Source organism: Cheilinus undulatus, linkage group 1 (assembly GCF_018320785.1).
Source record: "Cheilinus undulatus linkage group 1, ASM1832078v1, whole genome shotgun sequence".
NCBI classification, from domain to species: domain Eukaryota; kingdom Metazoa; phylum Chordata; class Actinopteri; order Labriformes; family Labridae; genus Cheilinus; species Cheilinus undulatus.
The window spans coordinates 26,408,608-26,424,099 of record NC_054865.1 but is presented as its reverse complement, the minus strand read 5'-3'; the positions used below and the strand labels follow the sequence as shown (position 1 = coordinate 26,424,099).

Here is a 15,492-nt window from a genome sequence, read left to right as displayed (position 1 = left end):
CTAACATTTTTTGGTGGCCCATTTTTTGCTGACCACTCAGGACAGCCCTGCACATTGCTCTGTCTGTATCTGACATGTGGATATGTACTTCACCGTACATATCCACATGTAAAAACCTGTAAATGTACAACAAACACACCATTATTCTCAATTTTTGCAAAGAAATTCCTTTTTTTTTTTAAATAATTAACCGTAACATAAAACCTAAAAATTAGGAGTTCTAAAAATCTGACTCTGAAGATGATCAAGTCCCTGAAAATAAACACTTAATGAGCATCTTTAAGATTTATACACCCAGTCCTCCAATAATTTTATTGACTACTGTGGGCTTATTTGGTGCTGCAGATCTTCTTGCACCTCAGGTGCAGCTGTGAGACTGCCACTCTCAGTTAATTGTCAGTGTCCAGCTATGATTTGATTTTTGTATTGTAGATGCAAAAGCCTTTTGTAGCATCCTCACAGAGGTAGGACGAATCAAAAAGAAAGTGTGGCAAAGGCTCTCATGCCTAGCTACTACCACCCCTTTTCCACTCCAATCCAAAAGGCTGTAAATGTCTTGGACTAGAACTGCAATAATATCATTGAATCTGGGGCGACTTCAGTAAAATTCACTTTTATAGAGCTGAAGTCATCAGCTGGTGCTGCTTAGCCTGGCCTTGCTGCTGCCTGCCCCCTGGGGGGGCCACAGCCCACATTGGGAACCACTGGATAAAGGTTAAGTATCTTGCCCAAGGATACATCGACATGTGAATGTAGGAACTGGGGATCAAACCCACAACCTGCCGATGAGTGACGTCCAACTCTGCCTACTGAGCCTGTTATACATGGCTGCTATGCCTTTACTGTTATACAGTTCACAACTGTGGATAGAGAACAGAGAATGATCCACAGGTTTGATTTTAAACATCATACAATTATCATGCTATGTGTTTAACTGCTTTATTACAAGACTTGACTGAAAAATATTGTCTTTAAAAATATGTGACATGGACCATGAACAACTCCGATGAGCCAGAGACTGAATCCAGCAGGAAAAACTTTACCTATTCACTATGAAACATTAAATATTTTATGTCTCACTCAATTTGTACTCACGTCTCCATAGCTACATCTTTAAAATACATTAAACGACTGGTCAGGATGTTTATGCATTGTTTGCAGAAGCAAGGGATTAGGCGTATATCTAGAGTTAGGTTGAACAAACTGTAAAACAGTCATTTCCCTGAAGAGTCCAGCTTTTTACTCAAAAATGCTCTCTAATTTGGCAAGTAACAAGTCATGCATAAATCCACACTAGCATGTTGGATTTCTGAATTAATTTTGATGTTGTGTAGATTATTACTTTCAGTTCCTCTGAGCGCAGAGTGATGTAGTGTTTCCTGTCCCAGAGGATGATCACAGCGCTGTCCTCATGTTTATCAGATGATGAACTAGCTTAAACCTTTGTCTGATAGTTTATGACACATGCATGAGCAACGAGGGAAGTTAGCTGACTTTATGTCATTTTTTTTTACACTAAAATAGAAAAAGCCTTAAGAGATTTCAAATTATGCAAATCAAACTCAATCTGTTATTGTACTTTATTTTGTCCACAGAACAGTTATTGTACAGTTATCACATAAGAAATGCAATTTGCATTTAGTAAAAACAAAGTAAATAATTAATATTAAATCTCTAGAGGACTGAAGTGATTGAGCTCGGTCACTCAGTGGGCTTTGTTTCCACTTCTCCATTTTTCTGCTGTTGACCCACTTTTATCCAAAGTACCAGAACAAGCATCTAAGGAGAAGACACAGAGAGAGAGAGAGAGAGAGAGAGAGAGAGAGAGAAATTTTATGTAAATGCAAAAAAAAAAAAAAAAAAAAGAGAGAGAGAGAGAGAGAGAGAGAGAGAGAGAGAAATAAAGTCATCAGTAGCCATGACAACAGTCTCCTGAGTGGGTTCCTTCCAGCAGGCGAACCTCTGGATCGTGTGCACTTAAGAAATATGTTTGAAAAGGAGAACCTGAGAAGCTTTTTAAAGCCTGATGTATAATTTATTTGTATTTTTCTCTCTGCTTCAGAGCATCTTGAAAGAGCGTCCTGTGTGAGACGTGTTCTGAATCTGTCAGACCGCAGCAGTAATGCAGCCGTGTTCCCCACATCTATTTGTTCTCAATGAGATTGACCCTTTTTAACATATAACCAGCTGTTCTGGGCCATATGGCAGCGTTCAAAATCTCTTCCTCGCACTCTAAAAGAAACAATGCTCACAAACAAAAGCACTTCCGTGAGATTCTGGAAGGCCTCTTCAACATAAAGTTGAAAACATCAGAGATCACACTAGTTCTTCCAACTGCATGGCCTTTATTTTGATTATGACAGCCAACATAAGGAGGAACTTATAGGATGTCTAGGCTACTTGATCTGTGAGTGTATGATGTGTGTATGATCAGATTTTAGTCTGAGAAGCAGCAGCAGTGTTCACATGTTTATGATAAGTATGTTTGAAGAAGTACAAACACTGCTGATATATTGACTCCCTTTTGTGTTATTATGGCAAACAGTTGTTTCTGTTCACTGATCTTAAAGATAAAAAGCAAAAAAAAAAAAAAAAAAAAAAAAGATGAAATTGTAATATTTGTCAGGTCAGGACCTTATGTAGAAAATATGCCCACTGCCATTTTCTGAGGGAATATTTGGACAGAGTTTTCCCATCATGCCCTTAAGCAGAGTGTTAAGTCTTGTTTTAGATGTATTTGCATGTGTTTCATGTGTGTTGCATTGTGTTTATCTGCGTTTGGATGTTCCTTGTTGCGCAGTGATCACTGATTGGATTATCTTGCTCAAGTTTCTGGTACATTGTTGTTTTTGATGCGAGACACTTTTACATCATGAGTGAAGTTATCCACTGAGTCAGTTTCTTTCCACCTTTAGAAATGGTTCGACTAACGTTAAGGGTGGTATGCTGTTCCTGGCCAAAGAACATTACTTGGCTTTGCGTTCATCTCTTAGCATTGTCTATGCTAAAGGACTATCCATGTCATAATAGTTTTAAAACAAAAGACAGCAAACTTAAATATGGAAAGCGCCAGCAATAAAAATGGTAAACACTTCAAATTTACACACTAAGTGAAAGGAGATGACACAATTTTGTGTTAAAGGTAAACTGAAAAAAAGTGTATTAAAATAACACTGTGGCGGCTCACATGGCCTGATGGCTAAGGTGCACCCCATGTATGCAGGGGGCGTACACATGTCACTCTCTTATCCCTGTTTCTAACTCTATCCACTTTCCTCTATAAATTAAAGAACAAAATGCCCAAAAGATCTTTGAAAAAAATAAACAACATTATAAGAGATTAAAAACCACACTTTCAAGTGTAAAAAGTGTAAATTTAACGCAGAACCTGTGAGAATTAAATAAGATTAGGAAAAACGTGTTTAACTGAGCACTATTTGAGTTGAATTATCATTGACAATTCAGCTGAAATGATGTGCTTTAGGTTTTTAAATGGCAACAAAAATAGAAACAAAACTGAATGATAAAAATGCATATCAAAATACATTAAATACATTTTAAGCTGTAAATCCACTATTGGCCTGCTGTCTTCCTTTTAAGTGCATATAATCCACTTTATTGCCCTTGGAGTATGCTGGCTGAAATGTTTCAAAGAAACATGTTTTTGGCATTCAGAAACAGCTTATTTAATTCCTAAAGTAATTTTAAAATTAAAATTTACTCATTTTGATTCAGGCCAAGGTTGTTATAGTTAACTAAAACTAACTAAATAACTAAAACTAAAATTCAAAAATCATTTTTGTTAACTGAAACAAAATCAAAACTAAGCTTTACCAAAAAAACAAAAACTAACTAAAACTGTATAGTGCATTTATAAAACTAACTAAAATAAAATAAAAATGGAGAGAAATTATCCTTAGTTTTAGTCTTTGACACAACCAGACTGACTGGCACCTACACACAAGTCTGGGGAGAATAAAATTGCCTGATCTGATTGGTTAAGACTTCACACAGTGGTAGTTTTATGTCTGGAGTTGTATTCAAACATTATCTTTAAGTAAATAAAATGATAAGTGAACAGTAGCCTGATTGAATATGTTTTTTAAGAATGTAGGATGCGCACTCAGCCCCGACATCTATCTGAAAAAACTAAAGCTTACACTGAAACTAATAAAAAAACAAAACTAAAACGAAGCATTTTTGTAAAATAAAAACTAAACTAACAAACCAGCAGTAAAAACTAATTAAAACTAAACTGAAATCAAACACAGAAAGTGAAAACGAAATAAAAATAAAAACTAATGAAAAATCCAAAACTATTATAACCTTGATTCAGGCAGACATAAAGACATGAACCTACTATCCTTATATGACCCATCACCATAGAAACTGAATGCATTTTACTAAAATTTAAAAGAAATGTAAGAATTCAAAGTTATTTAAAATGTTCAAATGTCAAACAGTTAAATAACTGTCTGACTGAGCTTCAAATAAGTACAATCAGGGAGTTCAAATTATTTTTGTATTTCACATGTTAATGCTTGTGATGTTTTTGTTAACTGCAGTGTAGGGTGATATTTTTTGAAGATTGATTCATTTTATAAGAAAATACTATATTAAAGAGTCAGTTGATGTCATTCTTTTCTAAAAATCTTTTTATCTGAGGTCTTATGGTATACTGAAAGACTGTCTCTTATCTTGGTTATTGTCCTTGGTTACTGGCTGGTTATCCTTCTTGGTTCTCAACCTCAAACATTAATGTATCACTGGTCCACATTCTCTCAGTTAATGAGATAGAAAACAATGATCATGTAAAGTTAATGCTGTTAAAGTGACTTCCTGTGTGCCATTATTAAACCAGTTTAATTATTAAGTGTCTAATGGTCACTGTTAATTCACTTAGCTTCCTGTGAGTGTGACAGCGGCTGGTTCTCTGGGTGAGTCACAGAGGTCCCAAAAGCAATTTACTTCTTCAGGTCTGCTCCGAGCCCCCGCCTGTCAAAGTTACACACTTAACTCAGACCGTCCCACTATGATCCGTATAGACACTGTGGCTTCATTTAACCATGGTCCATGTGGGCACACTTTTCTGTCAGTCTCAACTCACAAAAACGTCTTCATTTTTAGTTTAAGCAAACTTTACTCCTCAACAGATCGCTTTATTGCACAGAAAAAGTGTTTTTCAGGCTCATTTCTTTACATGGCTTGATGAGCTGGAAAGAGTTCAAAATAGAGGCACCTCACGTCCACCAGAGACATTAATGAAGACCAAGACAGCCGTGACAGATCAAGACTGAACCACGCTCTGGCACCTATATTCAACAGGATTCCTTTGTGTGTGTCAGGAGCCAAGCACATCATTATTTATTTACTCAGTCCATGGCATGCGATAGGCTCTGCTGCTGTTTTTGTAAACTACATTGATGTGATGGATAACGGCTGAAAGAATGCAGATACTATTTCAATTTGGCATAAAATAAAACATAGGCAGCTGCTTAGGTAACTTTAAAAAAAATACAGATCAAGAAATTTTTTGACATTTCATTTCATTTGCTGTTTTAATTTGTATTTGGTGTGAGTCTGTTTATTTTTAACTTTTATCTTAAATCAATGTATTTTGAGGCTGAAAGAACCAAAACTTTGTAGAAGGATTTATTAGTTAACACTAATATGATGTTTTTAATATTAAACAGAAACTTGTACAAGTCAGCCTCCAAAATGATAACAATGCTTCAGATTTATTTAAATGTTCTGTTGCATTTTAGATTAATTCTCTGTTTTGTCACACAAAATATGATGATTTTAAAAAAAGCATGTACCTTCAAATGTTTGCATTTTTCTGTAACTTTTTAGCTGATTGTTAGCATAAAAAGCCATTTAAGTAGAATGATCAGATTTGTTAATAAACTATAAATACAACACTTATCCTAGTTTTAACACTATAGATTATAGTGTCCTTAGCTGTCTTTTGGCTGAGTCCTGATTTCTGGCCTTTATTTTGAATCTATAAACATAACTTTGAATGCAGCTTCTTCACACAAGAGGTCTTCAGTAATCTGTTGGTCAATAACTTCAGTTTAAACTCATGACAATGAAAACTATGATGCACATATGATCAGTGTCACTTAAATCATATTTTCATAGCAGTCCCTTTAACATGGAAACATGTTAAAGGGCAGCTCACCAAAGAGCCTACCAAAGACTGCATAACCATATCACAAGACTGAAATATTTACCTTTTATTTAACATACTTTTGAATTTTAGTGTAAATGATTTGCTATAAAGATACGTGTCTACACATCGATGAAGAAATCTATTGTTAAGGAACTCATTCCCAGATTGGCCAAATATTTTATTCCCTGCATATCACTCTTGGTTGTCTTTTTTCTTTATCATGAACTCACTGTTTAAACTAATGCTGTTAATATTATCAGAAACAAACCATCAGTATCTGTGATGGTGCAGAACTGGGTACTTTATAAATGTAATGTAAAATAAGTACAAAACCAGTTAAATGAACTCGTTATTTTAACTTGGTTGTCCAAACATTTAAAACCTGGATTGATAGCTGAATTAAGGGTGTAATAGTTATTAACAATTAAAACCTTCTCTGGATACTTATAAACACTTGACAAGCAACAAAACGGTACAGCAGTTTATCTTCTGAATTAATGATATGAGAGGTAATTAGGGGCGTTGATTCCTCTCATGACACACTCACAGTGACTTGACCAATTAGCACTTGTTTTGACAGGTCTTCCAATGTTAATAACCTTCAATTATTTAGGGTTTCCAGTATGCATATAGGGGTGTAATGCTGGTGAAATAATGTTGTACAGTGCAGTATGTAAGCTGGAGGAGGGGGGGTCTATATGTGACTGGAGCATATATCATATTTTATCTTTATGCCACCTTACTGTAGTGTCTTTTGCATTTTTGAATCCAAGAACAGCAGAGTCAGTAAACCGACAGCAGTTAAGGAAATACTAACTTTTATTTTGCTATTTTCATTCAAATGACAACACCTGCATTTGGCAATAGTTTCCTCCATATCAAGTTTACAAAAGTGTCTGTAAACATTAAAGTGCAAAGGATTTGCTCGCCATTTAGGGCACATCTCTTTTAAAGGTTCAAGCTACAAGCACTACTGTCTCATTTCACTGAGGAATCCACTTACTTACCTTCATTTCAGCCACACAAACATACCCTAGTCATTTTAAAACAACTAAAACAAACAAAAAAAAAATGCTATTCAATAAATTCTGATGATATTCAAATCAAACAAATAGCTGACAGAAAAGCAAATCTAAAAGAAAGGGGAAAAAAGTCTGTTTGTAGAATTACGCCAGTAGCATGTACCCTGTGGCTGTTGGAACAAAGAACAGCAAGATTTGTGTTTAAAGTTGATCATACAAATGAAAAAAACAAAACAAAAAACAAAAGTAAGAAGAGAATGGATTAGAAAAATCTCTATAACTGCTTACATCTCCAAAAGCAGAAACAGTGTCTTGGTGTGCAACACTGTTGAAAAGTTTTTGATGAATAAAGGCTTGAATGGCCCCACCTTTGCTGGTTTTAATTCATATAAAGTTCAGTGCTTTTAGGACCTATTCAAAGTGAAAATTCCTGAAGAATGTGCCCAAAAACACATAAGACCCCCTCTAACAGGGACATTTTAGTCTTTGTTGTGCTCTGTCAGGGCATCTGTGATTCAAAAATCCATCGAGAAGGAACAGGGGAAGTTGGACAGTATGGCAAAAGGCCTAGGAGTCCTTTATCCTTTATCATTCCTACTATTGACTTCTGAGCGTGTCAAGTTAAGGAGCATCAGTGTTAGCTGGAAGCTAAAGGCTCAAGCTTGTTCTGGATTGGCTAAGATTGGATTTACAAAGCGTAGGGAAAAATCCAACTTGTAAATCTTATGCTATTATCCCTCTAAAGAGGGTAACCTGCCACAAGGGTTCAGATAAAAGCCAAACAGGATGGCAGTAAAAAATATACTTTAGTTTCTGTGTGAATGTAGCTTATGTATCAGGCATGTGCCCGAGAGGTGTGTCAGCTGGTCCCAGGAGCCGGTACTTCTCCTCCAGTGAGGGCTCAGTGCTGCTGCCCTGCAGGTGGATCAGTGGTTTAGTCTGCAGCAGCACACAGCCTCTCCCCCGACCTCGTCTCTCCTCCTGGTTCCTGCGGTTAAAGATATTTATTCTGTTCTCCAGCTCAGGACTGGCTTTTTCCGAGCCAGTCGGACTTGGAAGTTTAAGGTTCACAGGGTCCACAGCCAGGCCCTTCTGAGCGAGGCAGGAGTCCTCAGAGAGGGAGGAGAGGAGCTCCTGCACCACAACACTGGGGTCCCTGCAGGGGTCCTGGACTGGAAAGGATGGAGGGCAGCAGCGATGGGAGCTGTAGCTCAGACTGAGGTCATGAGCTGTGCTGCTGGTGCAGTCTGTCATTGATGAGCCCGGCGTGTGGCTGCTCAGGCTGTGTGGACGGGCCGTCAGGCTACCACTCGACCGTGATATGCTGGTTGAGGCGTCACTCACGGCGCTGCCTACCCGCTCCATTGCAAGCATCGGATTGGACTGGGTGGGGTTTGGGTTAGTGGGGAGGTGAACGTCAATGGCTGCTGTGGTGATGACCCTGGTGCCTAACCCAGAAGCTCCAGCATCTTCAGAAAAAGTTGGACAAAACAGATGGGAAGATTGTCACACACAGGAAGAGTAGGACATTCTGCAGACTCAAACAACACTCCACAAAACTTGTGAATGTAGTAGTTGGGTGTCTGTGATAAATTTTTCCTTATTTCTTTTGCATACTTTAATTCTGAATATTTTTGCCGCTTAAGGCAGGCCAACTTAGGTGACACCAAGTGACAATAACTAAAAGGTGCACACTGAACCAGGAAATCCTCTTCCATCGAGTTCAGTACACTATTTAATGTGTATTGTGGTTGCTCCCTACTTCTCTAACTGGGTCAGTAACTTCACTCATGGTGCAAAAATGTCAAACAACCAATGGTATTTTGGGAAAACTCTGCATATTAAGGGATGATTGTCAAATAACTTAAGTACAATGACAAAAAGGGCACTGTTTCTTTAGGACTAAAAATGTGTCCTATCAACTCAGAAAAATAGAACTGAACTGAATTGCTATTTGGAGTTTTAAATTAACACATTTTTTTTTATCAACTTTCAACTCTTCAGTCCCACATTAAATGACTGAAAGGCACACTTTGACCCAGAAAGGGCTTTTTCAGAGATTTCAGTATATCATTCTTGTCATGTTGAGAACAGTTCCCACAAATGGGACCTCTCTAACTGAGTCAGTAGATCCACTCATGGTGCAAAAATGTCCAATGCTAAAAGGCATTCTGAAAAAACTCTGTGGATTAAGGGATGATTGTCAAATAATCTGATCAATGATAAAAAAAAATACTTGAAATAATTGAGTACTGTTGATTTAAAACTAAAAGTGTGTTCTATGAACTGAGAGAAACAGAGCTGAAATATCTGTTTTGGATTTGTGAGATAGCGCAACTCAGTTTTTATAATAACCATTTACTGTAATACAGTACTGTATTACAGTGTATGACTAAGCACAGTTGTCCAATAAAGTAGCCAATTAAGAGCGTATGATTGGCAGATTAAGTTGAAGGTATGTTGGTGTACGTGTCCATGGATCGGTGCATGATAAAGTCACTTACCACTGCTTGCTTCACTGTAGTATTGGCTTATGTAGTTGTTCATGTCATCACGCACAACTGGATCTAGAATTGAAATAAATAAATAAATAAATGAAGGGAAACTGACAAAAATGTAAGAGAACAACTAGGTTAATTCTAAAAATGTATCTGACGCAAGGCTGAATAATAATCTGATACATGTCAAAATGCTAAACACATCTTCAAATAATTCCTCATACAAAAACATGGATGCCAAACAACCACATTACTGTTTCCACTGTTTGGTTAACCTCTGGCTGTATTTGTATTTGAATGTGATGTTTTCTCTCTCTTTCTATCGAAATCATACAGCCAAAGAGACACTTGTATGCAGATGATGTTGTTTTATGAATACTCAATCTTTGAGTTACTCTTCTTTTTTTTCTTAATGTGAAGAGTTACAAATTAAAGTCACTGTGCAAAAAAAAAAAAAAAAGTTGTCCTATATTTAACAAATTTATTTTTGAAATTTTGGACCATATACAAAGACTAAATAAATGCATAATGACACAAAGACAAAGTGGACTATAGATAGCAGAAGGTGACCAGTTAAAAGAGGGTTTTCTATTATTACTAAAGCAACTCAAAGTTCTAATGGTAGTGACTGTATTTGACTTTTACACCTTTTTACGTGTAAGTCCTTTGATCAGTTTCAGTGTTAACGTTGTAAAGTGGCCTGAATGTAAAATATCTCCCGTGTTTACAACATAATATTGACGGAGAGGACTTCTGCCCCAGGCCACAGGTGCTTTATTGGCGAGCGGTCAGGAGCAGGCTGTGCTACGCTGCCCATTAGCTGCAGCCTAGTGCACTAGAAATAAACTGGGACAGGGACGGGATGGGCTTGGTTTCAGGGATGAGAGAAATGGGGGAGAAATGACAGAGAGTGAGAGTAGGATCTCTTTGTTCAGGCACAGATCCCTCCAGTCTAGCAGGCCTGAGTGTGCGTGGTGAATGGCTGTGATCTGCGAGGCTCTTCTGTTCGCTTGATTGGTCTTGAGCTCACTGTCCGCTGGCTGAGTGCGAACTCAGAGTACCCTGAGTGCTAGCCCCTGTCCCCCGGGACATGCCGCAGACTCTGATGGGTAATTTCATTTATTTTTCAGTCTAAAATATTAATCTCTGAGCCACCCCTTGAGAGGAAGCATTGCACTCACTAAAACAAGACCGAGACAATCCCTCCACAATTAATAACACATGAGTCTTAAAAAAAAGAATGGGCTGTCCAGCATACATAACAGGCTTTTTTTGTGACAGTCAAGTTATCAGGCTGTCATCTGTGGAAAAGGAGAGGTGACATACTGGGGTTAGTTTAGTTCAATTTAGTAGTCACTTTTATTGGTGAAGCATGAGTGAAAGCAAGGACAGTCAGCCGCCACATCAGTCAGTGTTTATACAGATAAACACTGGAAACAGGCTAGTAGACTATTACTGAATGTAATGCACTATACAGGGGATTTATACACGTACCATAATGGTTTTAAGCCATTTTAGCAGTCAGTATCTGTCTGTTTGTCCTCTCACTGCTTTAGTTTGAACAGAAAAACTAAAACTTTAAGGTGATGGATTTGCTCAAATTTGCTACATTACAATCTTGTGCAGATGAAGCCCTCTGTTTCAGGGGATTCCCTGAGTTTTCCTCAGTGAGTTAACTTGGCTTTTTCACTGCAATGTCCCAACATGATTAGATGAACTATCATGAAATTTTGAGCAGCCATCCACTCCCCTTTGTAGAGTAAATAGTAGCTAAAAGCTTTGGGGCACCTCTGACTTTCAGTTAGTTCCACTATTGTAATTTAACTTTGCCAATACTTTGCTTTATGCTTTCAAACCTTTGTGGAGCTTTTGGGGCTTATTTTCAAATATATTCCTCATTGCAATTGCTTATTTTTGCTCAGTTTTATTTCTTTTTTATGCTCTGAAGAGTCCTTTGTTACTATTACCTTGAAAAAGTAATAAACTTACCTAGACAACTAGAAAAAACCCGATACTTCAGTCCGCCTTGGTTGTATTTTTCAATTGATATTATCAAAAGTTAATATGCTGACAAGCTTAGATGGAAACATGGTAAGGATAAAACCTGTCTGTAATAGGCTAAGTTAGCATTTAGCTTAAAGCCTTATAGAGATATCACTGTACCCCACAGACAGTAAGTGAGGTATCTAGAACAAGTTGAACTGTTTTTGTTAACAATTTGAGAAATTAAAGGATTTGTGAAACAAATACAAGTTAATACTGATGCATCTGTAAAGGCAAAGAAAACCATATCATCAGCATAAAGTTTCACAAATTCTATATATAGCAACTTTAAGGTTTTATAGTGCATTCAGAGTGTATTCAGACCCCCTTCATTGCTTGATGCCACAGTCGAGAAAAAAAAAAAATCTTCCAAGAGCTGGTAGCCTGGCCAAACTGAGTAATTGAGAGAGAAGGGCCTTCATGAGAGATGTGACCAAGAAACCAATGGTCACTCTGACTGAGCTCCAGAGATCCTGAGTGGAGATGGGGCAAAGTTCCAGAAGGACAGACATCACTGCAGCCCTCCACTGATCTGGTCTTTATGGCAGAGTTTGGCTTTTTCTTTTTTTTTTTTTTTGGGGGGTGTTAAAAACTCAAGCAGGCGTTCATGTGTTTTGCACTGAGGAGAAGCTTCCATCCAGCCAGTCTGCCATAAGTCCAGATCAGTGGAGGGCTGCAGTGATGGTTGTCCTTCTGGAACTTTGTCCAATCTCCACTCAGGATCTCTGGAGCTCATTCAGACTGACCATCAGGTCCTTGGTCACCTCTCTTACTAAGGCCCTTCTCCTCCAGTTGCTTAGTTTGGCAAGGCAACCGGCTCTTGGACGAGTCTTGGTTGTGCCAAACTTCTTCCATTTGATAATTATGGAGGAACTTGAGAAAAAATTCAAGGATTTTTGCAGATGCAGGAGCTTTAAACAGCATACACTTTATAATATTCCTTTTAACCAGACATGCCTATATTTCTCTGTTGTAATGTATTTTACAAACAAACTTTGTGTTTTGTTTGTAAAACTCTCTTTTGTCACCTGAAAGATAACTCCAGTTGCTCATTGTTTCTAGGTCCTCAAAATGTACATGGTTTGCTACTTAAAGCATCAATCTCCTGGGTCATGCATTCTTATAAAGACCACTACTTTGATAAGAGCTCTTTAGGGTCTGATGTCAGGTGAGTGTGACAAAAGCCCAGTGAGACTATGCATGTGTGCAATATTGAGCACAACAAATGAACTTGACTTGATTTGAGTTGGCCTGACTTGACTTGAGCCCCATGGCTTAAGTGCTCATCCCAGTGACCATGTTTCTGCAAAAAGCCCCACTTGTTTCTGAGAGCCAGATTTCCCACTATGCCCTTGGGGTAATATTGTGGCCGCTGTGGAGTTTCCCGGTGCCCTATTGTGGTTTGCAGGTGAAGGGGAACAGATGTTGACAGAAGCCCACTCTCTCCTAACAAGACCCAAAGCACAGAGCACTCTGTACCTGAAATAGCCCAAGTGGTCCAGACCGGTCAGGCTGGCCTTGCCGTAAGGGGGGGTGGTAAAGGAGATAGTTGGGGTACGATGAAGCCCATGCCAGCTGACGTAGTGTCAGTGAACATGCTTGTTGTCTGCAGGATTCACCAGATCCTAAAAGCCTTTTTGCCCTCACATTGATCCCAGAGCGCCTGCGGTCAGACGGGTGTTGTGTGCGAGCGTGGATGGGCTAAGAGCTTGGCCTCGAAGATGCTCCAGGGCTACTGCTCCAGATTAACTGTACACTGCTCTGGCATCCGGTTCACCTGATGTTACACGGTAAGAGACTTTTTGTTCCACACAATTATGTACATACTTTATGCTGCAGCTCTCTCCTGGTTTGTCAAGCTGCTTTCTCAAGCAAACACTGCACCTGGCTTTGTTTGGATTCAAGTTTACTGCTATTTTAATGCTTAAGGTTTTGTCTATCAGCATCAATTTTCATTTTGTTAAAATATGTTATTTTGGTATTTACAACCAACAGCATTAGGATTACTGATGACTTTTTAAGGCCAATTTGGTTTCATAGAGTATAATTTTGTTTTCTGTCTCATTTCTTTCATGGGTAAAGCAGTAACATGAAAGTTGATAATTTAAAGCTCTTGAGAGTTTTTAACTGGCTATAAAACATACTAAGACCTCTTTATGACACTTAGGCAAACAGGAACCCACAGTGACAGAATGACTGTGAATTTATTTTAAGATACAACAATTTGCACAATAATGAAGACATAATTTCACCATGGCTATTCATAATGAGTGACACTCTTCCTTTGAATGCATCAGCAGAGATATATAACATGCTGCTTTGTCCACACAGACTGCCTAAATCACTGCAATGCTCTCATTGCAGCTTCAAAAATAAAACACAATTTTTTCCATATATCATCTCTACCATGAAACCTTTCTTGTACCTGCAGTTGCATGAGGCTCCCTGGGGTTCCTTTGGCTGCCCTCATCATCAGACTCCCCTGGAGTCGCGCCCTCTACAACTTTAAAACTCCTCCCCTGTTTGCCCCATACGTGATGGATTTGCATGGCTGCTTCACGCTCTGCTGCGAGGTCCAGGTCCTGTTGGGCCAGATGAGCCCTCAGCTGCCTGATCTCAAACTAGAGATGATTTGTTTATACGTGAATAAAAGGAGAGAAAAGACAAGGTTGGGAATTAAATGGAATAGTAGGAAATGCCCATTTTCACCTACATTATACTATGGCTGTAGTCATCTTTGAGCCTTCTGAAAAGGAATTATCTGAAAATATGAATGAAAACATTTTTGGGAATGTCTTCCTTGCATAAGGATTTTTTGTTTTATTAATAAATACTTTAGGAGGCATAAGCGCCTTTTAATTATGATTTTTTTTTTTAAATCTCTCTATTATTAGACATATCTCGGGTAAACCTGCTCATAGATGGTCAGTTGAGGGTAAAGAACATCAGTCTGTGCACTGAGGAATCCTGATCAAATGTGTGGAACTACTCAGCCTGTTTGTAAAGTTCTGCTGCCCTCTTGTGGTGGTAAATGGATTAACTAGTTATTGGATAGCTCAAGGTTGTATGAGCTTATTTGCCCTTAAAAAGACAATAAAGGCAGTGAACCAACTAGCAAAGTAGATCTATTAGAAGGTTCTGATGGTTATAATAGATTAAACTTTGAAATAATAAAAGAAGCAGTTAGTGACCGATTTTGCAATTAAAATATCAATGAATTTGCTGTTTTCACATTATATAGCATGAATTAAATACAAATATGAGGGCACAAGAAGACTTTAAAGCTGATTTCTACTAGTAACTATCATGTCACTACAAATTCCTTACTCCTAAAGTCAAAATGTGGATGTAAAATGATCACACAAAGTCAAACTCTCAGGCAGAAAAACTGTGGTTAAAAGTTTGTTCTATGTTGTGATTGAGTGTTAACATATGCTGCTCTGGTATTAACATAACCCCTGTTCTAAAGCATTTCTTTCCTGTAATCTTTGAAATGACTTTTGTGTATGTATATGAGAAAACAGAATCATATCTCAGGTGTTTTGATACTCACAGCCTGTTCCTGGCAGATCTGAGTGAGGCGCTCCAGCTGCTCCTCCCTCACAGCCTTGGTCTTCTCACACTGCTGGATCTCCAACTCCATCTCAACTTTTACTTGCAGCACATAAGCTGCCATGATAGAGAAGGGAGATAAACATAGTTAAAATGCTGACAATTATGTATTTCAAATCAGTAAACAACAACAGAATGGTCT

The 15,492-nt window shown here is 38.1% G+C and overlaps 1 protein-coding gene across 1 annotated transcript in view; it reads right to left on the bottom strand.

Moving 5' to 3' along the window:
* Positions 1-7,514: 7,514 nt before the first annotated feature.
* LOC121513188 (transmembrane protein 266-like) overlaps positions 7,515-15,492 on the bottom strand; it is a 77,673-nt gene continuing 69,695 nt past the window's right edge. Inside the window, exons 8-11 of the mRNA XM_041792769.1 lie at positions 15,292-15,407; positions 14,164-14,359; positions 9,702-9,764; positions 7,515-8,666 (exon numbers count right to left, since the gene is read on the bottom strand). Of these exons, the coding sequence (XP_041648703.1) occupies positions 8,026-8,666; positions 9,702-9,764; positions 14,164-14,359; positions 15,292-15,407 (1,016 nt within the window). The 3' untranslated portion in view covers positions 7,515-8,025. The remainder of the gene's footprint in view (positions 8,667-9,701; positions 9,765-14,163; positions 14,360-15,291; positions 15,408-15,492) is intronic.